The sequence below is a fragment of the Micromys minutus genome, assembly GCF_963924665.1.
Source record: "Micromys minutus genome assembly, chromosome: 1".
In the NCBI taxonomy this organism is placed as follows: Eukaryota; Metazoa; Chordata; class Mammalia; order Rodentia; family Muridae; genus Micromys; species Micromys minutus.
This window is the reverse complement of record NC_137969.1, coordinates 30,063,533-30,086,834: the sequence shown is the minus strand read 5'-3', so window position 1 is coordinate 30,086,834 and position 23,302 is coordinate 30,063,533. Positions and strand designations below refer to the sequence as shown.

General features: G+C 40.7%; 1 protein-coding gene across 1 annotated transcript in view; it reads left to right on the top strand.

Annotated features, from left to right (window-relative positions):
- Positions 1–23,302, top strand: part of ZNRF3 (zinc and ring finger 3) — a 146,998-nt gene that overhangs the window by 72,027 nt on the left and 51,669 nt on the right. The window contains exon 2 of the mRNA XM_080938862.1: positions 16,215–16,340. Within this exon, the coding sequence (XP_080794988.1) occupies positions 16,215–16,340 (126 nt within the window). The remainder of the gene's footprint in view (positions 1–16,214; positions 16,341–23,302) is intronic.

The window sequence follows — 23,302 nt, the reverse complement described above, 5'->3', positions numbered from 1 at the left end:
TTTCTCCCTTCCTCACCCTCTGTTAAGAGACTACTCAGGAATATTTTAATCATGTGATTTTCATCAAGTGTCCCTTCCTGGAGCACTCTTGGCTCTCTCCCTGGGTTTGGAAACTTACCAGGGCAATTATACAGACAGAGAATCTGTAGTCTGTGAGTACAGCTAATGATCCTGCAGGAACCATCCTGTCTATGAGCTCTTGCCCACTTTGGATTCGGAGCTGCTATCCTGCTTTTCTACATTCTTTGTATTGGGGCTCTTTTTTGAAGTTTTGTTCAGTGAAATTCAATGAAGGCCTTCTTGTCCCACCAAACTTTCTTTTGATTTCCTTCTCCACCCATGAGGCTGTGCCATCTTTCTTTCATGTTCTTCTTCCTCCTCTTCCCCTCCTCCTTTTCCTTCTCTTTTTATTTTTTCAAGATAGGGTTTCTCTGTGTAGCCCTGGCTATCCTGAAACTTGCTCTGAGGACCAAGCTGGCCTCAAACTCAGAGATATATATGCTGGGATCCCAAAATGCTTATAGCCAGCGATTAAAGGCTTATAACACTGCCTGGTGCCATTTTCATTCTTATCATGTTCACTTCTGAACCTCATCCTAAGACCCATTCCCTCTTGTGCATTGCAGTCTATATCTCTCCCCATATGTTGATTTGTGCTGTCCACCTGCAAGTGGGTCAGGGACCATCCCTGTTCTACAGATAAGCAAGCTGAACTGAGGGGAGGTAAGGTAATTTCTCTATACTCTGCTTCAGCTGTGTGCTTTTCACTGTACCTGCCACTCATATGTGAAGCTTTAGTTTGGATCCTGAACACTTGTGACTTTCCTAAGAGAGCTGTGAACAGACATCTGTTAATACTAGTTACGACACCAACCACAAGAAAAGAAACAATTATACCTAACTTAATTTGGTAGAACAATGAATTTAATTAGGACTATTTTAATTGGGGCATAAGCAACTTAGGAGCTGCTACACCACTAAATAAGATTCTGTTCCCGCAGTTGTTAACTCTGAATAATACTCTGTCCCAGCAATTGTAAACTTCAGGGAGGGGAAAAGCCTCTGTGTCTTATGTGTTCTCTCCCACTGTTTTAGTTAGGGTTTTATTGCTGTGAAGAGACACCATGACCAAAGTAACTCTTACAAAGAAAAACATTTTAATTGGAGTTGGCCTAAGTTTCAGAGGTTCAATACATTATCCTCAAGGTGGGAAGCACCACAGTGTCCAGGCAGACTTGGTGCTGGAGGAGCCGGAATTCTACACGTTCATCTTCAGGCAGCAGCAGGAGACTGCCACACTGGGCACAACTTGAGCATATAAGACCACAAAGCCCACCTCCACCCTGACACACTTCCTCCACAAGGCCACACCTCTATAGGATGATGTCATTATACAGTGAGGCGGGTCCAGCCTATCATAAGACGAGAAGGAAAGGTAGGCGGGGAAACGTCTAGGAGGGAGAGAGGAAGAGGAGGAAGCAGAAGATTCTAGAGGAGGCAACGTAGGAGCAGATGTAAATGTTTCAGGTTGTTATGAATATTTTATAAGGGAATTATACAGGATCACTTATCTAGGTGGGCAAATTGTACCAATTGGATCAGAGTTTTTGGTGTGTTCTTTGATGTGGACTTAATTAGTTTGAAGTGGTAGGATGCACAAAGCCGATCATAAAGTTGAGATGTTTGTGTGTGCAAGGCTTGGCAACAACATTTCAAGGGAAAGTGAGTGAAAACAACATTCTGGGGCGATCATGACTACCCGGGACAGAAGCAGCCAGGATGAGCAGAATGGATCATGCCTGGGTCAAAAGAAGCCAGGATCTGTGAATACTTAGAGGTGGCACGGAGCCACAAAGATAAAGATACCCCACAGTGCCATGTGACCCTCTGGTGCCGGCAGTAGTGAAGGATAAAAGGTTATCACTTTTTATTTTTAGTGCAACATGCCTCTTAATAACGCTACTCCCTATGGACCAACTATTCAAACACAGACTCCACAGGGGCTACTGCTATTTAAACCACCACACCCACCTTCCAGAAGGAAATGTTAATTGGCCCAATCTTGTGAGGTTTTGTACTGATAATCAAAGCTGGACTGATTTCAAGACAACACCAGTGCTATGCCATGCCATATCTGTAGAACACAGCTCTCCAACAGCAGGAGCGTGCACATGCACTTTCACTCCTGGGCACTGATGATAATTAGAACCTTCCTCTTTTCCCCCACTTGTTCTTTATTCACATAGTCTTTAATAATGACTACAGTGATATAATTCATGTACCATGTAATCCTCCTTTATAACAGTTCCATGGGTATTATATATAGTGTTATATATTCTTCATCGTAATCCATTTTGCAACATTTTAATCACCCCAAATCAGTCATACTGGTCCACATCTTTAATCCCAGGACTTGAAATGCAGAGAGAGGGAGTGAGTTCCAGAACAGACCTGTCTCAAAAATAAAAATAAAAGAAATCCCATAGCACACACACTGTAGCAATACTTTCTTTTTTTTTAAATAACCTCTACCAATCCCTATATTTCAGTCTTGAACACCAGTTTTATGCATGTGGAGTTTCCTATTCTGGACTATGAAGACATGGATTCTTCTGCTTATCTTCTTTCACTTAGCATGATATTAAGGTTTATCAGAGTTGAAACATGTCCCTTGTGTTCTCTGTCCCCTTTAATGACTGAGGAGTAAGTAATTCCATTATGTATATATACCACATTTTGTTCATCAGTTGGTAAGCTTTTGTTTCTCACACACACTCACACACTCTTTTATGAATAGCCCTTAAAACAGTCACACAAGATTTTGTGTGTAGCTAGGTGCGGCGGTACACCTGACCAGGTTGGTCTATATAGTGAGTTGCAGAACAAGGGCTCTGTAGAGAGATCCTTTCTGCTGCCCCCTCCCCCTACAAAGAAATAAAATAAAATTGTACATGTATCTCTTTTGAGTATATACCTAGAAATTTCTGGGTGACATGGTAATTCTAATTGAATTTGACAAAACAGTAAACTCCCTCTTCATTTAAACTTGTTATTTTAATTTTATAAGTGTTTGGCTCCATGTATGTTTGTACACCATGTTTGTGCATGGTGCCCCCCCCCCCCCGCCTCCAGGTCAGCAGAGGGCTGGAACTAGAGTTAGAGATGGTTAGAGAATGGAGCCCAGGTCCTTGAAAAGAGCAGCAGGTGCCATCTCTCCAGTCCCAACTCTTCATTTTTACCAGGAGTGTTGTAAGGTTTCTAATTTTGCCATATTCTAACCAGTGCTTGGTGTTTTTAGTTTAGTTTTGCTTTGTTTGAAAGTACATGAGTGTTTAGTCTGTGTACCATATGCATGCCTGGTGCCTGAAGAGGCTGTTGGATCTTCCAGAACTGGAGTTACACAGAATTTTGAGCCTAAGTTTGAGTAATTTTGTCTTCTTTTTTTTGTTTAAGGAAATGAAATGATTACTATGGCCCTCGATGTGAGCAGGGTCTGGGTCATGTGCCCTTGATGCTTCTATAGTTGGATAATCCTTTTGAACCAGCTCAAAGTGTTGGAATAACTGGAGCTGAGCACTGTCATCGCTGATTAAATTCATATTGTTGGTTTCCCCTGTGAGCGGTTAGTACTCTGGTGTTTTTCTTGCTGGATGCCCACAGGCAGGCTACCCATGCGGAGGTCACCAGCGTGTGCCTTCATTGCTGTGTGTCTGGCTCTCCAGCTTACAGGAGTACTTTCTTTGGTCTCTCGGCCCCTGAGGGCAACCCATCAAAAGCATTTGTTGTAAGAGAGGAGTATGTCTTTTAAAAACATATTACTACCTGGTACTGCTGTGTTTGCTTTTAAGCTATATTATGTTTTGGATTTTAGTTGCCTCTTATGGCAGCAGATAGGAGGTACATTTTAGAATCTTTTTCAAACAGCTGATCATACATCATGGCTTTAGGGAGGGTTCAATACTTTAAATGCCTTTTCTTACTTAGTGTCTATCTACTGAAAGTGCTTAGCATAATTGTTATAAATGAATTCTGAATCCCTGTCTTTTAAAGCTATTATTCTTATTCTCTAATCCATTATCTTCACATTTTCATCTTCAGTTTTTGACCAGAAACATGACTATTTTCAGTGTCCTACATATCACTAGATCAGCAGTCTCCCACTGAGCTCACCCCTCAGTTTGACTGGGATTTAGAAGGAGCACAGGTTGTGCACATTAACTTTCTTTTTTTTTCCCTGTGAGTTCCCCCCACCCCCCATGTTACTTTCATTATCCTCTTTCAGTACAGAGGAACCATAGATTATAGACTTATTCTTGGTTTTTCTCTGAAGAGTAAAGTTCATTGGCAGAGACTCCAACTAAGCATTCAGAAAACTTGTGCCTGAAGTAGAGAAGTGTTGGTTTAATTCTCAAACTGTTCCCAGTTGGAAGCCTCCACACTCACTCTTTTCTGTGTCAGTTCCTTATCCTTATTACAGTTATCACAATAACAGTGACAACAGGAAGAAAAGAAACTGTTCTTCTGAGTTCTGGATTCCAGAAAAAATAATTTAGGCCATTGGTTCAAAGAGCTAGAGAGGTATTCATTTCAGTATAACTTTCTAACATTCTAAATGGCTCGGAGGGTAAAGTGTTTGTGAACAAACATGAAGACTTGAGTTTGGATCCCCCAGAAGATGGAGAGAACACTACAAGTCTGTAATCCCAGTATTTCAATGTTAAAATAGGCTGTGGAAACAGGAGACGCCCCAGAAGCTTGAGGCCAGCTAGCCTAGCATGTACATTGATAAACAGCAAAAGACAAGATGGAAGACAAGGACTGGCACTTGAGGTCATCTTCTCACCTCTCCATACATGCCTGTGCATGCGCACATACAGAGCTTTTTAATTGTTTTTAAAAGGAATCGTGTATTTTTATACACAAAAAAGGAAAAAAATCTTATAATTTAAGAGAAAAGTAGATGGGGCTGCCACCCTATCCCTTCATATAAATTATAAGCCTTGATTTTAGCTACTACAGTTTTAAGAAAAGGTCTGGACTACTTTGCACCCTGGACCACAAAGGGGAAAGGACAATAGGAGGGGAGTTTCCCTTTTAAATCTCCAGGAACTTTGGAAAGGTTTTCCCCAGACACTTAGCCTGGCAACACATTGTCTTGACTTAGGAGTCCCTGTAGATTATTTTTCCATTAAGAAAACAGTGAAACTGTGATAGAATCAGTCTCACTGGGCCCTGAGAAATCTGAAGAAGGTCCATTTTCATATTCTAGCATAAAACAGCTGTTCCATATCTGTACCATCCCTTAGTCAGGTGTGTACGATCCTTATTTGTTTTCTGCTTTAGCAGCTCCTTATTTGGAAATGCAAACGGGTGTTCATTGACTTTTCTAGATATCATAGGATCTGTCTGCTGAGAAAATTAGACTGGTTATGATGTTTGTCACAGCTGTAATACCCAAATCCATGTCAGACTTTTGTGTCACCAAGAGCTTGCTTTAGCCATGAGGGTGGTAAAGCTGCTGGTTCTTTCTTCACTGTGTCTGCCTGAGTCATCCCACATGTTCATTTCCTAACTGTCTACAGCCCATGTCCTGGATGGCTCCCAAAATAGCCATTTCATACAGTCTCCCTTCAAGTGAACACTGTCTTATGCAAGGAGCCCATGGGAGTCTCTCCTGGATTCTCCGTGTAGAGCAGGCTGGCCTCAGACTTACAGAGGTCTGCCTGCCTTTGTCTGCAGTGTGCTGGAATTAAAGGCATGTGCTGCTATGTTCAACCTCGGCAACTGTCATTAACTGGTGTTTTCTTCTCTTTTTCTAAACCTAATGTTGTTTTCTTATTCTTCAATTTTCAATTTCAGTTTCCCCTCCCTCCTCATTCTTTTTCCTTCAGAAAAGAGCAGGCCTCCCAGGTATATCAGCCAAACAAGGCATAACAAGATACAGTACAATTAGGCACAAACTCTCATATCAAGGTTGTTCAAGGCAACCCAGTAGCAGGTAAAAGAGACACCCTTACCCCGACTGTTACAAGTCCTACCAAAACACCAAACTAGCAATCATAATACTTATAGAGGACCTAGTGCAGACCCATGTGGGCTCCTTGGCTTCCCAATTCAGTCTCTGTAACAGCCCTGCTTAGTTGGTTCTGTGAGCCTACAGTTCTTCCTCCTTGGCTTCTGTGGGGTTCCCTGACCTCCTAGGGGAGGAACCTGATGGAGATCTCCAATTTGGGCTTTCTTTCCACCTAATGTTTGGCTCTGCATCTGCTCCTATCAGCTGCCAGCAGTGCCTCTCAGGTGACAACCAGGCAAGGCACTGATCTATGAATATAGCAGAATATCATTAGTGATCATTTTATTGATTTTTTTTTTCTTCTGTCCTGGCTATTATGAATAACACTGCTATGAGCATAGTTAAGCAATCGCTGTGGTGGGATGCAGTGTTCTTTGGGTGTGTGCCCAAGAGTAGTATATCTGGATCCTGAGGTAGATTGATTCCCAGTTTTCTGAGGCACTGCCACATTGATTTGTATAGTATTTCCATACATTCACACTCTCAGAATGGGGGCTGTTCCACATCCTTGTCAGCATGAGCTGTCACGTTATTGTCTTAACCATTCTGATTGGTACAAAATAGAATCTCACAATAGTTTGATTTGCATTTCCCTGATGGCTAAGGATGTTGAACATTTCTTTAAATGTTTCTCAGCCATTTGAGATTTCTCTATTGAGACTTCTCTGTTAAGATCTATAACACAGTTTTTTTTTGGGGGGGGGGGTGGGTTGTTTGTTTGATTGCTTGCTTTTTTTTTTTTTCTTTTCTTTTTTTGTCTTTTAAAAATGTTTTGTTTTGTCTTGAGACAGGGTATCTCATTGTCTTAGAATTCACTCTGTAGAACAGGCTGGCCTGGAATTCAGAGATCCTCTGCCTCTAGAGTGCTGGGATTAAAGGCATGCACTGCCCAGTTTATACCCATTTTTAATTGTATTAGTTGGTTTGTTTATGTCTGGTTTCTTGAATTTTTTAAAGTATTTTGAATATTAGCCCTCTGTTGGATGTGGACTTGGTGAAAATCTTTTCTCATTCTATAGACTGCCATTTTATCTTATTGATGGTGTCTTTGCCTTCCAGAAGCTTTTTAGTTACATGAGGTCTCATTTATTTATTTATTTAAGATTTATTTATTTATTTTATGTATATGTGTGCTGCATGTGCATGCCAGAAGAGGGCATCATATCACATTGTAGGTGGTTTTGAGCTACCATGTGGTTGTTGGGAATTGAACTCAGGACCTCTGGAAGATTAGACAGTGCTCTTAACCACTGAGCCATCTCTCTAGCCCAATGAGATCTTATTTATTAACTGTTGATCTTAATGCTTGTGCTGTTAGTGTTTTCTGTTCAGAAAGCTGTCTCCTGTGCCAGTGTGTTCAAGGCTGTTACCCACTTTCTCTTCTGGCAGGTTCAATGTGTCTGGTTTTATGTTGCGTTCTTGATCTACTGGGGCTTGAGCTTTGTGCTGGGTTATTAAATATGAATTATGTGCATTCTACATGCAGACTATCAGTTATACTAGCGCCATTTGTTGAAGATGCTTTCATTTTTTTTATTATGTATTATGTCTTTCTGGCTTCTTTGCCAAAAATCAAGTGTGGGCTTAACTTATGTGTCTCCAGTTCCATTCCATTGATCAACATGCCTTTTATGTGAGTACCATGCATGATTTTTATTACTGTAGCTCTGTAGTAGAACTTGAAATCAGAGATACCTCTGGAAGTTCTTTAATTGTTCAGAGTTGTTTTAGCTATCCTGGTTTGTTTTGTTTTGTTGTTTTTCATAAGAAGTTCAAGGTCCATAAAGAATTGTGCTAGGGATTCCATTGAATCCCTAGTTTGTTTTTGGTAGCATGACCATTTTTAAACTACTTTGATCCTACCAATCCCTGAGCATGAGAGGTCTTTCCATCTTCTGGTATCTTCAAGTTCTTTCTTCAAAACTTGATGTTTTTATCATGTAAGTCTTTTGCTTGTTTGGTTAGAGTTAACCCATAGATATTTTGAAGGGTGTTGTTTTATGATTTCTTTCTAAGACTATATGTCATTTTTATATAGGTGGACTACATATATTTTGCTTTGTGACTGCATATGTGGTCAGTTTTGGAAAAGTTCCATGAGGTGCTAAGAAGAAGGTATATTCTTTTCTATTAAGGTGCAATGTTCTGTAGATGTCTGTTAGGTCCATTTGTTTTATAATGTCTGTTAATGCCATTGGTGAGAGTTGGGTATTGAAGACTCCCACTGTCAATGTGTGAGGATCACTGTGTGATTTAGGCTTTAGCAATGTTTCTTTTACAAAAATAGGTACCCTTGTGTTTGGCAAATAGATGTTAATAATTGGAGCATCATCCTCCATCCCTTTTAATTGTTTTCAGTCTATTGTGTTAGATATTAGGTGCCTAAACCAGCTTGTTTTGCTTTTAGGTTCATTTGCGTAGAAAAAAAATTTCTAACCCCACTCTCGAGGTAATGTGTATCTTTGTTGAGGTATGTTTCTACTATGCAACAGAAGGATAGATTCTGATTTTGCATCCATTCTGTTAGTCTCTCTGCCCATTATCAGTGGCTTTTAAGTCTTGTTTTTGTTGTTGTTTTTATGGTGGTGGTGGTGGTGGTGGTGGTGGTGGTGGTGTGTGTGTGTGTGTGTGTGTGTGAGAGAGAGAGAGAGAGAGAGAGAGAGAGAGAGAGAGAGAGAGAGAGAGAGAGAGATTGATTCTGTGTTTTCATAGGTATAGTTAAATTACTTGGGTTGAAGTTTTCCTTCTAGTACCATCTGGAGGGCTGGCTTTCTGATTGGATGTTGTTTAAATGTGTCTTTATTATGGAAGAGCTTGTTTTCTCCACCTAAGATGATTGAAAGTTTTACAGGGTATAATAGTCTGGGCTGCCATCCATGGTCTCTCAGAATCTGTAAGACCACCTGCCTGGACTTCTGGAGCTGCTGTGGCCTCTGATAAAGCAGGTAGTCTCTGTTCAAAAGTGGGGCTGCACAAGGAGGTTGAGGATCTGGGGGAAGTAGAGGGGAAACACTGAAAGAGTGAGGGGTATCTATCTGCAGGTGAGCAGCCTACTTGGGCTTTTGGCAGCCTGTTTAGCCTCTGGTAGAGCAGCTTCTTCTCTTTTCTTTGAATGTTTCTAAGCTTATTTGAAAAATGTCCATGTTGCTGTTTCATATTCTCATTGTCTTTTTTACTTCTACTATGTAACGTGGAAGGTTTTGGACCACTCCCTATCATCCCTACTTACATCTTTCTATTCCTATTTCCATCCCTCCTTTCCTCCCTCCCTCCTTTTTTCCTACCCTCCTTCCTTGACATGTTTCTCTATGTACTCTAGCTGTCCTGGAACTCAATTTGTACACTAGGCTGACCTTGAACTCAGAGATCCACCTGCCTCTGCCTCCAGAGTGCTGGGATTAAAGCCAGGCCTGGCTTCTGTATTTTTCAATGTAGTCATATATCGATTGTTCCTTACATCATTACATTATTGTAGCAGTAGTATTCTCAGCTGGACCTGCATCCCTAGATGTAAAGTCTGGCTTTATTTGGATTAAGGAGCTGTGTTGTTATTATCTCTTCTTTCTCTTAGTTAATCTTTTAGTTACTTCCACATTTCATCCTCTTATTCAGAACTGTAAAACTCCTCAGTACTACTGCAATCTTATTTGGCAGTGGTTCAGGGTTTCATTGACTTTCCTGCAGCCGTTACCCTCTGGGCCTTCATTTTGAGATTTCCTTTATTTCTCCTCTGTTGGAGTTCTTGTACCTGGATCTTATTCCTACCTCTCCTTAGGTTTAGTTCCTTTCTTTTTGTTGTTGCTGACAGCAACTTTGTGAATTGGACCTAAGTAGGAAAATTGTAGGCATGGAATTTTCTTTTGGGAGGATTCATCTTCTATTTTCCTTCCTCGTTCACTGGCCTTTCAAAATATGGTCACCAGCCTATGGGAGTGAAGGACAGCAGGGTTGCATTCTCTGGGTAGGAAGTATCAGCTTCCTGTGCCAGTCACTGCCAGTGAGTCTTTTTGTTTGGAAGTGACTTTGATGAATTAGTTGGCAATCAACCCTTAGAGCTAATTCTTAAGAGGTTCATGCTACAGTTTGGTTTATTTGCGCTCGACCCTCTATTGGCTAAGCAAAGACCTAAGTGGCTTTCCAAAAACAAAGCAGGCAGCCAAATAGAAAGGCCAAAGGCTTTGTCCAACAAACAGTCATTTATTGAGCACCTGTTGATGTCAAGGTTAACAGTAGAGTGGTTGGAAGCTCTGAGTAATACTGTTCTAGAAGCAAATGCTCACATTAGGTGGGGGTAAGGGGCAGTAAAAGGGACTGGTAAGTACCATAAAAGTATTTGGTATCAACGATATGGCAGCAACTTAGCTTTGTGAGTGCATTCACGAAAGCTCCATGGAAAGAGTGACATTGAAGCTGGTCTTGAAGGGCAGAGTGTTCTTGGCAAAGACACAAAACAAAAGTGAACTAGACAGACCTAGAGAAAATAAAGGACTTAGTCACTGAGCACCTACTATGCTACTTGTTTAAGGCATTGGGGATAGTATCTGTCCCCATAAAGAGTGAGTGACCAGTGTTCCTTGGCTCATGCCATACTGAACATCCCCAGGTTACTCTTCCTAAAGCACAGGATCAAAGCCAAACACAGAACAGACCACAGTTTGTTTTATCCTTGTGTTTAACTTATTATTTGCCTGTTATTCTCCCATGGATCTGTCTGCATGTCTTTTTGTTCTAGGTGGTGGGGCTGTCCTTTCTTTTCCTAGTAGAGAATTAAGTGCTCTAGTGGAATCTTTGTCAAGTTCCATTCTAGGTTTCTGAACTATGAAACCCTCTATCCCCCACTTTGTGATTTTTTTGGGTTTTTATATGTAATTAGGCGTTTTAACTGTCCTAAAAATAGTAGAATCAAAGATTTTTAAATTTCAGCCATGTGGTTAGGTAAATCTCTTTTCCCAAACATTCTAAGAAAAATTTGGGTCCTGAGGAAAAGTATTTACTTGCAAGCAGAAGACCTGAGTTTGAATTCCCATCTTGCATCTACAAAGCCAGGCACAGTTGCCCATGCCTGTAACTGCCACTAAGGAGGATAGCAGAGACAGAGAGGTCCTAAGAGGTCACTGGCTAACCAGCCTAACCAAAACAGGAGCTTCTAGTTCAGTGAGGAACCCTGTCTCAAGGCAGCAAGGTAGAGGAGAGAGGAAGATGTTGAGCATCTTGCTCTGGCCTCCAAATACATATGCACACGTGCGCACACGTACACCCACACAGACAGCGCTTATAAGAGTAAAACGCAGAAATACTTATAATTTTTAAATGCTAATGTATCATATTAAGTTCAAAATTACCATGTTTGAAAAACATACACTACAGGATCCTAATTTTGAATGATAGAGTGTCAGAAGTATACATTGGTCCTGAGTGGAGGGATCTGACGGCACCGACTGAGTAGGAACTGAGGCATTTACATAGTGGCTATGGAGTAAATGAAGTAAAAGAAATACCAGCTGGGTCTCTGGGAGACTATTTGAATTTCTTATGTAGAAGGTCCTTGTTTTGTATAGATGATTGCTATTCAGAAAGGGGTCTGGAATCTTTTAAAATAGGGACTAATATCTTAGATAATAGAAATAAGTCTGATTGAGACTGTCTTGAAAAATGAGGCTGAAAATTAAAAAGTTAAGGATTTTTGTCGTTGGTTTTGTTGGTGCTATTGTGGCCGAAAGAACCTAAAGCTAAATAGGTTGAGAATTTGTTTTAAGAAGTTAGAATGTAACTATAGCCTCAGTATCTTATATCTGGGACTGCACAATGGATCTCAGGTGAACAGTGTTAGAATATTTTTAGAATTGTCTAAGTAGTTGTGGTATCCTTTATTTATGTTTGACTTTGGCGATATCTTTCATGGGTCATTTCCAAATTGAGAAAACTCTCATTCCCCAAAGTTTTTATCTGCTTTGATCATTCTCTGTGGAAGCACCCATGCATAATTCTTTAATTCTTAACCAGATCATTTTCCATTGTCTTTCATTGGCTTACATGACTTTTGTGGTACTATCATTTGGCTTCATTGCTGACTTGCAGTTCCAGTTTGCAGGTTCTTTATGTACTCCAATCATTATCCTTGCATATTTAACAGTTTGCTATAAGCATGGAATGAGATTGAAATGTGTAACCCAGTACACACTTTCAGATGAAAAGTTCACCATATCACTTTCCCCTGACAGATGCTCATTTGCATGTGATACCTACTTTACCTAAGGGACATCATTTTTTGCATCAGATCAGCTCACTAGTACATATTTTCATCATTTGACTTTTTCTAGTTATTTGAAAAACATTTACCCAGTCTGGCCATGGTGGTACACACCTATAATCCCAGCACTGGGGAGGCAGGTAGGTCTTTGTGAGTTCAAGACCAGCCTGGTCATAGGTGACTGAACTTTTGCTACAATTTGGTGACCCTCGTTCATTGTCTTTTGTTGTAGGAGGTCTTAGCATTTTAGGCTACTTCTCACTTAATACCTAGACTATTACAGGATAGGCTAAGACCTATGGAGGCATCCTAGAGGAAAGGTTATACTGTATACTTCACTGCATAACCCTTGTTGGTCCTGCAGGAAAACTCTGGAACTCTTCCCAGGGGTGGGTGCTCACTGGCTGCACAGACAGCTGTTGACAGGCCCGTTATCCTCCCAGACCTCTCACTTGCCTTGAGGGTTCTGCAGTTCCACAGTGTTGCATGGAATTCAGATTCCAAGAATCTCTAAGCTGTCCTCTCAGTGAGGCATACTACTACATTTAAGGGGTGGCACCTATTTGCTTAAATGCTTCTTGTCTTCTGTGTGCCATTTATTGCTTGGTATTCTGATACTATCTTGATGTCTAAACTCCGTTCTAACTTTTTAAGTCCTTTGTCTTGTTGTAGACTATGACTCTTTTTTACTACTGATCAGTCTAGTTTCATTCTTCCTCTTCCCTTTTTGCACCTCTTCCCTACGTTTGAAATGACTAGTCTTATTTTTCCTCCAGTTTGCTTTGAGGCCCTGCAGCTTTACAGACACATGTCCTAGTTTCCATATCTTAGCTCCTTTTGCTACCCGCATTAAATAGCACTTTCCTTGACTAACAAATTTAACGCTAGAAAGATTTTTTAAATGAAGATTTTCTCTTTCAGTATTTTTCTCTCAGATAAAGTGAAGAAGCACAGAGCAAGTGCGTAGAGTGGAAAGTCACTGGCAGAATCATTTGGGCTGGATGTACTTCTTGCTTACCCATGTTGTCTTGGAAAGCAAGGTCATTTATCTTGAACTTGTTTTCACTTGTAAAACAATTAAGGAATAATATGCATTAGCTTTCTATTTGCTGCTCTAAGTTACTATTGGTCTACTGGCTTAGAACAATATTAGTCTTGATATACTGGCCTACCTGGAGAATCCAGGAAACCTCCATATCTTTGTGCTTAGTCACATATGCCAGAGTGTCTTACTGTGTATGGTAAATTTTTGCTATGTAAGGTAAATGTATGAAGGTTAGGATATGGATGTTTTTGGAGCTGTTATCCCTTCTATATTGGATAAACTCTGTTCTAACTTTTTAAGTCTTTTATCTTGTTGTAGACTGTGACTCTTTATACTACTGATCAGTCTAGTTTCATTCTTCCTAGTGGAATCTAGAAGGTTCTTTGTTTTGTTTTGTTTTTCCCAAATTATGCAGCCCTGAGTCCTGGAACTCACAGAGCTCTACCTGCCTCTGCTTCCAAGTGCTGGGATTAAAGTCACATGCCACTACTCCTGGCCCTAGAAAGTTCTTAATACAGATCTAAAGATATCTTGCAACTTAAAAGAGTTAAGCACATTGAGCTGGAGATATAGAACAATGGTTAAAAGCATGGATGCTCTTCTAGAGGACTAGAGTTACATTCCCAGCACCCATATAGTGGCTCACAGTCATCTGTAAGTCCAGTTGTAGGGGTTCTGATTCCTTCCTCTGATCTCCAAGAAGACTAGGCATGCACCTGGTGCACAGGTGTACGTTAGCAAACCACTCATACACATAAAAATAAACAAATAAATATTAAAGTATGGGAGATTTAACACACACAGTGCTAGGCTTATAACTTAGTAAGTTATCTATGAGAATTTTCTCTTTCCACATTGTTCTTGGACTCTGGAGCTATGGTGTATGACACTATTTCTTGGAGAGTCTTAAACAAATGTCTGCACATCCCAGATAGGGAATCAAGGATAAACCAAAGTACAGATGCCACCTAGGTACACATTGACAGACCATTGAGTTTTTTGGGTCACTTACAGGAGTATGGATTAGGAGCTATGTACAGGAGCAGGAATAATTTTAAAGACAGCTGTGTTACCAAAACCCATTGTAACATAGATTGATGGCTGACAAAAGCTAGAATCCTAGAACATACTCCTTGACTTGTAGGTAACACATTGGGTCAGAGGGTATCCCTCACAGGCCACTTAGCAAGCCTGGGACTCTTAAGGGGCAACTTGATGGGTCTATTCTGCTAGGCAACATAGTTGGTCTCTGTCCTTGGTAGTCTTTATGACTTATATAAGCTTAGAGAGGGAGATGCCTTATGCATCTAGTCAGTTTCATGGACTTTCTGAGACTCTAAAATTTACTTCCTGAATTTTGATCTTTTATTTTAAAGTTCTATTTTTATTTTATGGCTATGTATGTTTTGCTTGCACCATGTGTGTGCCTATAGAGGTCCGAAGAAGATGTTGATCCCCAGGAAAGATGATTGTGTGCTGTCATGTGGATACTGTGAATTAAACCCTGGTCCTCTGTAAAAGCAACAAATAACCTAACTATGAAGCCAACTCTCCAGCCCTAGAACTTCTGAGTTTTAATGAGCTTTCCTTTAGAACTTACTAAATCTTAAAGAACCTGTGAGGAAATTGCTACAGCCTGATACAAGTCAGTGCTAGGACTTTAAACACAGACCTTGAGGTTTCTGTAGTTTTCAAGCTTCTATATGAGAAAATAGTTTCTATTTTGTGATGTGTAACAGATTCTTTGAAAAGACTGTAAAGAATGTTATCAATTTTCCAGTAACCATTTGTAATCTTAAAATAGCCTGCTAATTATACTGACAATTTGCCACGTTTATAGTTCTCTTAAGTCCTGAATGTGTCTCTAGGCCCTTGTGCATAAGTTGATGTGACCTTAAGACCTAGAAGCCAAATAGGGTATTATCCTGGTTAGTTTTTGGGTTTTGGTTTCTTTTTGCTTGTTTGTTTTAACAATTGCTTAGTGGTAGATTTATAATATTTCATAGTAATTTAGATTGGCATTTATATAATATGCTTTCCCTCTTATCAGGTGGCTTCCACCTGACACAACTATTACTTTGAAGGCAGAGAGAAAGCAGCTATAATATATATTTATAGAGGCTGAAATCATGGCTAAGTCTGTAAAATGCTTGCTGTGAGAACATAAGACCTTAAATTCAATCCCCAGCACCATGTAAAAACCAAGCACAGTGGCGTACACCTGTAATCCTAGCACTGAACATTCAGAGTCAGGAGGATTTCTGAGACTTAGCCAACCATTCTAGCTGGATTAGAAAGCCCCAGGTTCATTTAAAGACCCTATCTCAAAAAATAAGGTAAATAGAGATTGGGACATCTGACATCAACCCCTGGGCTCCATGTACCTACACAAATGTGCATGCACACAAATATATGTCTATACAATATATTTTTATTTAATTTTATGGGTATGAATGTTATATCTGAATGTATAGCAGTATATGCAGGGCTGGTGCTTATGGATTTCAGAAGAGGGCATCAGATCCTTTGGAACTAGAGTCATAGACAGTTGTAAGCCTTCATGTTCATGCTTGGAATTGAACCTGGGTCCTCTAAAGGAGCAGTTTACTGTTGAGTCATTTCTCCACCCCTTATAATATCTATTTCTAGGGGTTTTATTGTGTTTTCGTCAGTGCTCAGCTCACTGTAATGAACTGAAATTCCCTGTGGATTGAAAAACTGCTCCATGCCATAAAGATTGAAGTTTTGAAGTGGCTTTTGTTTAGTACACAGTAAGAAATGCATATAGTGGGTCAAACCAGTCTGTGGCCAATCTGTTGATATTTTCTTTCCATTTTATCTTTTAGATGCACCCACTAGGCCTGTGTAATAACAATGACGAAGAGGACTTGTATGAATATGGCTGGGTAGGAGTGGTGAAGCTTGAACAGCCAGAATTGGACCCTAAACCATGTCTTACTGTCCTGGGCAAGGTAAGCACTAGGCCTTCTGTGTCACTGCCATGGTGGTTGGTGTTTTCCACTTAAGCATTTTCTGCAGGTTCTGAAGAAGAGCCATGCTAGCATAGCACTCCTGAAGCTGTGTGAGCAGGCATAACACCATGGAACTCATGAGCTCTGGCCCTGTAGGAGGCCCTAGCTTCAGAGTCTGCTGTACTCCTGCCTACTATGTAGCCTTGGGCGAGTTGCTTTCCCTTGAAGTCTCAACTTCTTACTTGTGAATGGTTTGATATTAGAAATCCATAATATCTTACACCTTTGGGGCCGGATCCTTTAGACCTGAGATTTCAGGGGCTTCAGGAATTATTATGGTGTATATATTTTCTGTAAGTAACCCTGGGGACCTGGAGCCATATTCAGTAGTCACACATGTTCATATATGTGTAGCAAGCCATATGGATATTCACATCAAGTGGGATAACTAAAGCCTAAAGAGCACCTTCTTAGCCCACAGCTGTTTTACCTCCAAATGAGTTCAAATCCATTCATTTTTGCTGTTAAGTATGTTACAGAAAAAACTCTTGCAATTTAGAGCTTTCTTGGTTTCAGAATAGCAACCTGCATTAAAACTTACCTCACAAGTGACTAGGAAGAAAGTTGAGATCTAATGCCTGGTGCCTCATGTGTCACTATTGGTTGTTGGCACACCATTTAGAAGCACTAGCAAACAAAACAAACTTTTTATCTTCTAGGGGTAAATATAACTTCTGACTGTAGTATGAAATAGAAATAAATTCACTTTGTAAATCCATCCATCAGAAACTCATAACCTGCTTTAAAGTGATTTTGTTAAAGGGAAGGAAGGGTTTTGTGAAAGTAATTTGGATTTTTGGTTGGGTGAAAGATAGATAGTCCCCCTAAGAGTAGTCTTACTACATGAACATTTTATGGTCCCCAAAATTACACATCTGTGTATTGTGGAAGACAACTGCATTGTGTTCCGGGAAGCTGAGGTTTTCTTGGATATCCAGGCAAGAGAACGGTGATGTTGATACAAAGAATCATCACAAAACCTAGAGGATCTTCTGCTAACTACTCCTAAAAGGTCTTTGGTCCTCAAGATCCTTGTGAGCCTAATTTGTTTTTGGTTTTTATGCCTCTTATGCTTTTTGAGAAACTGCATGACTCCTGTCAAGTTTTTATTGGGGGGAGAAACCCTGACAGGAATTATGGCCTATTTGGTTTATGGTTCACTAAGTTGAATAAAGGTGTTTGAGATAGCTCAGCATTGATACTTAATCATTTTCATAGTTGACCATAGTGGCTTAATGATGGTTAGGAGAACAGTAACCCTTTTGAGAGTTCTTTAGTGGTTTTCTTGGGTAGGAATAGTGCTCTCCTTGTAGGTGTCTGAGTCGACTATGCTGTTTCCATGCTTAAGCTGCTGCTGCATTATGCTCAGCTTATTGGCTTCATTGTCATCCCTCCAACCCAGGGCCCAGTAGGAACCCATCTATAAATGGATTGGAACAAGGTCCTACAGTGTAACCCCTATTGTCCTTTGGTTAAGTGATGGGTACTTGTTGAAGTCATTCTGAACAAACTACACTGTTGTTTACTTAGCGAGTTTTATATAGTTTGGCCTGCTGGCCTATGAAGCCAGGGGAACAGAAACCTTAGATATGTATTGAATTTCTGAGCACTTTTTGTGTTTACTCATCAGGAAATAGTTTTGAATATGGGGGTATACAAGCTCAGTGTGGCTCCACCTTCTTCCTAAGAGCAGCTTATTTCTGCTGGGGAAGGCTGAAATTGGGGTATGGCACAAGGCAGCATACATTTGCTGTTGTTTGTCTTAAGAGTTGCCGCCTGAGTAAAGTCATTAGTAAAGATGCCTGGGCCAGACAAAGTAAAATGGTTTCCCATATGCTTTAAATGTGGGTTAGTAGTGTCGGTATGATGAATCAAAACAATCTCATCTTCCTTCTTTTCTTCCTCTTCCTTCTTCCTGTTCACAACTTTAATTTCACTGACTTTAATTTGCCAACTCTGTTTTCTACTTTTCTGGGTTCCCAAGAGTAGAAATGAAAGAGTCTGGTGGGGAAGGCACAGAAACTCTCTCTCTCAGCAGCTCAGCATGCCAGTCCTCTGCAGACAGTATGGTTTTCCTTGTATTTCCGACTTTCAGTGACTATAGCAAGGATTGATTGGCAAGGAGAGACAAAGGAAAGGGCTAGGAACATAGCTTAGTGACAGATATCCTGCCTAGCATGTGAGACCCTGGGTTCCATCGCCAGCACTGAAATAAAGAAAAAGAAATTAAAAGGCATAGGAAGAAACACAGCCAGCTCAGTGTGCAGGTGGAAGTGGATGAACTGCTGTGAATGGATGTTGAAACTTGTCTTTGTTGCCACAGAAAACGATATGAGAAACCAGGAGGGCTAGACAAAGGCCTCTCCTACCCTACCCTACCTTACCTTACCCTACCCTATCCTACCCTACCTGCCCACAGAAAATCATAAGCTAAAACCCCAAAGATTTAAAAAAATAAAACTGCCTGAGAGAGTCCAAATCAAATTTTATTTTAAAAGTAAAAGATGTAAATTTGCTGCCTTAGCGTATTACCACGGGCTTTTGAGCTCATCACTTTAAAACTCATGAGAGAAAAATAATTTATGATCACATCCTTTTGATCTTTTCGGTTCTGTGAAGAAATGTACTGACAAAATCAACTAGGTAAGTAACACAGGGAAGAAGCTGGCCAGGATGTCTCACAGGCCTCACTTAAGGCCAGCCTCGGCTGATCTCTGCAGCAGTTTCTCTTTTACTTAATGTGAAGATGATGTTCTGGGGCCTTGCTTGTCTGAAATTCTGAGCTTCTGGATCAAGGTTAGGATCTTCCCTAATGCCCTTATTACAGTTAAACAGTGGAATTGACATTTGGGGGCAGCTCACTTTGAGAAGAGTCTTAAATCATTCCCACAGTGCAAGAGTCTATATGCCTCAGGCATTTCATCCCTTCAGTTTCATAGTGCTTATTAAGAATCTTACAGGGCTGCAAAGAACTTAAAAGGTTAATCTTAATTTGGCTACTATGACCCATCAGATTCACGGAGACTCTCATGATGTGCTAGAGTTTTTAGCATAATTTACTTGGGCTGAATTCTGAAATTCAAAGATATTTAGAGGATTTTATGCTAGAATGCCTTGCCTGGGTGACCCCAGAAAGGCCTTGGTGCCTTGTTCCTTTGTGAAGCACTGCCTCTCTGATTGCTGAAGGGCTGTGAGGTGTTAGTTAGCAGAGCACTTAGCTCAAAACCTGAACATTGCCTGCTAGGAGCTATAGTTGCCTTCACTTGTCACACTGACAACTTTTCCACACTCTCGTGTTATGGTAAGGAAACTGAGTCCTTGTTAGGTTTTCCACACAATCTGAGATCACACAGCTCACAAAACCTTGGAGCTGAAACAGAACAGTATTGAATTCTTGTCTCCTCTTGTTTTGGTCAGTCTTTTCTAGATAACACCACCAACTGCTTTCAGTATCACCTGGATGTGGTCAGGACTCTTGCTTCTATGTGGTAGAATCACAACTCTTTCATGGACAGTGCATTTGCTCTGAAGGTAGAACCTACATTTGGTACTGCCACTCCTCACCATACCGACAGTCCTCTCCCCAGATTGCTTTATAGACCTGTTTTATCTCTCTACCCCTACCTACTCAGGAGATACAACCTCCAAATTCCTGGTTTTGAGCCTAAAGATTCCAGGAAAGGGAATTATTGGCCCATCTCAAATCAGGCACTCTTTTAGGCTTATCGGTTGTGTTGTGGGGCTAAAAACACTTTGAATCTAAGCCTGTCTCACCTTGTCATGTGTGAAGGTAGAGTAGGGCAAGAATGCTGTCACAGACTAGTGGGCAATGTTCTCAGTTTATCCCAAGTCCCTTGAAGTGAGTGTATTGAGAGAAGACACTTGGTTCATGTGTGCTGCACAGCAGCGATCAATACATAGATATGGTCATGGTGACTGAAGGGATGCCAGCCAAAATGGATCGTGAAAGCAGGAGATGGGGAAGAACAAAGCAAAGCAAAGGGAATCAGAGCTTCTTTAGAGGCTTGCAAAGTTGCTGAGGAAGAAAGCTTACATGATGAGGAAATTTGATCTCAGTGGTACTATTGAAGGATTCTAATAGAATGGCATCATAATTTACCTTTGGCAGTAGCTTCTAGGATGGACAGAGAAAATGAGGAACCCTTTGCTTCAGTCTTAGGGAACTGTGTAGGTCCATTGACCTTTTTTAGCCAAGGGAGTTAGTGAGGAGTTATGTTTGTCCCTGTCCTGGTCAGTTTTCCCACATAGACATAATAAAGCGACTGTAGAGTCCACAGAGTGACAGGGAAGAAACCTGCCGCACTACGAGTAGAACTGCTCTAAAAACTGGCCCTTCTAGTGAACTACAGAGAGCCAACTGCACCCTGTGCTAAGGCTGCCCCCTTTTCCAGATCAGAGTCTCAGAAATGTCATTGTAAAGAAATAAAATCTTGCCATTTTAGATTTCTTTCTGTTGCTGTGATAAAACACTGGCAAAAACCAGCTTGGAGAGAAAAGGTGGACACACACACACACACATATACACCTTCCATTGGTTATATTTCTCTAGTGAACTTTGACTCATACACCTGGTGACCAAGAGGATCTGAAGTCAGAGCCAAGAGATGGTTTCCTTTTAGTCCAGGTTTAAATTCCATTGTAGTTATTTGTTTGATTTCCATACTGAGGGTTGAAACTAGCCAGCCCCCCAACGCACATGCATGCTATATTCATACTCAACCACCAAGTTATAACCTAACCCCCCAGGCTCTGTGATCCCTGCAGTCACTCAGCCTTCTACATGTTCTGACCTCCCTAAATAGGAGCAGGATCTAAGGAATCTACTGTTGGCCGTTGTTCCTAGCACAGGTGAATATATTCAACAAAGTGGCATTTGTCACTTATATTCTCTTCCTCTTTCTCTCCTTACCTCATTATCCTATTTCTTTTAGCATCCCAAAGATGTATTACTCTTAAAGTGAAATCCAGAAATAGGGAGAGTAAAATAATTGCTGGTTGCCAGATTCTGGCGCCTGGGAACAGGAAAGCTTAAAAAAAAAAAAAAAAAACAAAGACAACAACAACAAAACCCTAGGTATAGAATTTCAGTTTAGAAAGATGAAAAGATTTTGGAGATTAATGATAGTCATGATTGAAATTATAAATATATTTCATTCTGCTGACCTGTGCACTTAATAATTAAGGTGATAAAATCCATAATATGTATTTTACCCAAATAAAACATGGTATCTGTTAAATCATTTTACAGTATATGGACTAGAATGGAAGTAGGTATAAGTAATTACATTAAAGTGGGTTGACTTATGTCTGAAATCTCAGCATTTGAGAAACCAAGAGGATCATTGTGAGTTTGAGGTCATCATGGACTACCTAATGTATTTATTCTTGGCCAGCCTGGGCTCCAAAACACAACAAAATAGCAACAGCAACAGCCTTAAGATTTTGGTCCTGAAGTGCTAAAGTGTAGTTTCATGAAGCAATGTTACCTGATAATTTTGGGTCCTGGTATATGGAAGAAAAGGAGACAGAAATGGCTGGAAGGCCTCATCCTCCTCTGTACATCAGTCTATCTCAGGAAAGTGTCTTCCCTATTCAAATTGCAGGTCTGGAAACACACAATTTGTGGTTTTTGTTGTTTCTTTTTTCATAATAATTCTTTGAGAATATCATATACTATATTTTGATTGTGTTAATTCCTCTTCCTCAACTCCTCCAGATCATTCTCTACCTCTCTAACCAACCAGCCTTATGTTCTCTTAGTCTCTTCTTCATTGAATACAGTTTGTGTTTTCATAATAAATACTCCTGAGCATGAGACCCTATCCTGAGTGTGGTTGATATACCGGGTGCCATACTATTAAGGAAAGCTGACTTTTCCTCTCCTGGCAGCAATCAAATGTTAATAGCTCCTCAACTAAGGATGAGACTTCATGTCTACCTATATTGGCTAGGTTTGTGTCAATTTGACACAAGCTGGAGTTATCACAGAGAAAGGAGCCTCATTTGAGGAAATGCCTCCATGAGATCCAGCTGTAAGGCATTTTCTCAACTAGTGATCAACGGGGGAGGATCCAGCCCATTGTGAGTGGTGCCATCCCTGGGCTGGTAGACCTGGGTTCTACAAGAAAGCAGGGGAAGCAAGCCAGTAAGCAGCATCCTTTCATGGCCTCTGCATCAGCTCCTGCCTCCAAGTTCCTGCCCTGTGTGAGTTCCTGTCCTGACTTCCTTTGGTGATGAACAGCAATGTGGAAGTGCAAGCTGAATAAATCCTTTCTTCCCAAACTTGCTTCTTGGTCATGATGCTTGTGCAGGAATAGAAACCCTGACTACGACAGTCACTTTGTTATTAATGGGCCAGCTATTGCTTTAGACAAGACACCCAAGACACCACCTCTACTCTTCCATACTGGGGTTTTGTCTGGCTTGATTTTTTATAGATCTTAAACATAGGAGTCTATAGGTGCAACTGCCTATTGTGCCAATTTTTTTTTAATGTTATCCACCACTGTGACTCTTAGACTTTCAGCCTCCTCTTCCAAATAGATCCCTGAGCCTTGAGGGGAAGGTGTGTAATATAGACATCCCACTTAGGACTGAGCACTCTGAAGTCTCTTATTCTCTGTACACTGACTCACAGCGCGTCTCTTCATTAGTTGCTACCAGCTATTGTAAGAAGCAGCTTCTCCCCAAACCTCACCCAGGCAGCACAGTAGAGCTAGGCCTGGTGGCATGGGCACAAGAGAGCTGGTGGGCTGACCAAACCAGCTTCTACCAAGGGCCAGATTCAGGGCTCTGAGTTGGTCCACCCCAGCATCCACCCCCTCTGTGTCCTCATGGTACTCAGTACATCCAAAGCTGTGGGATGTTCATAGCACAGGGTA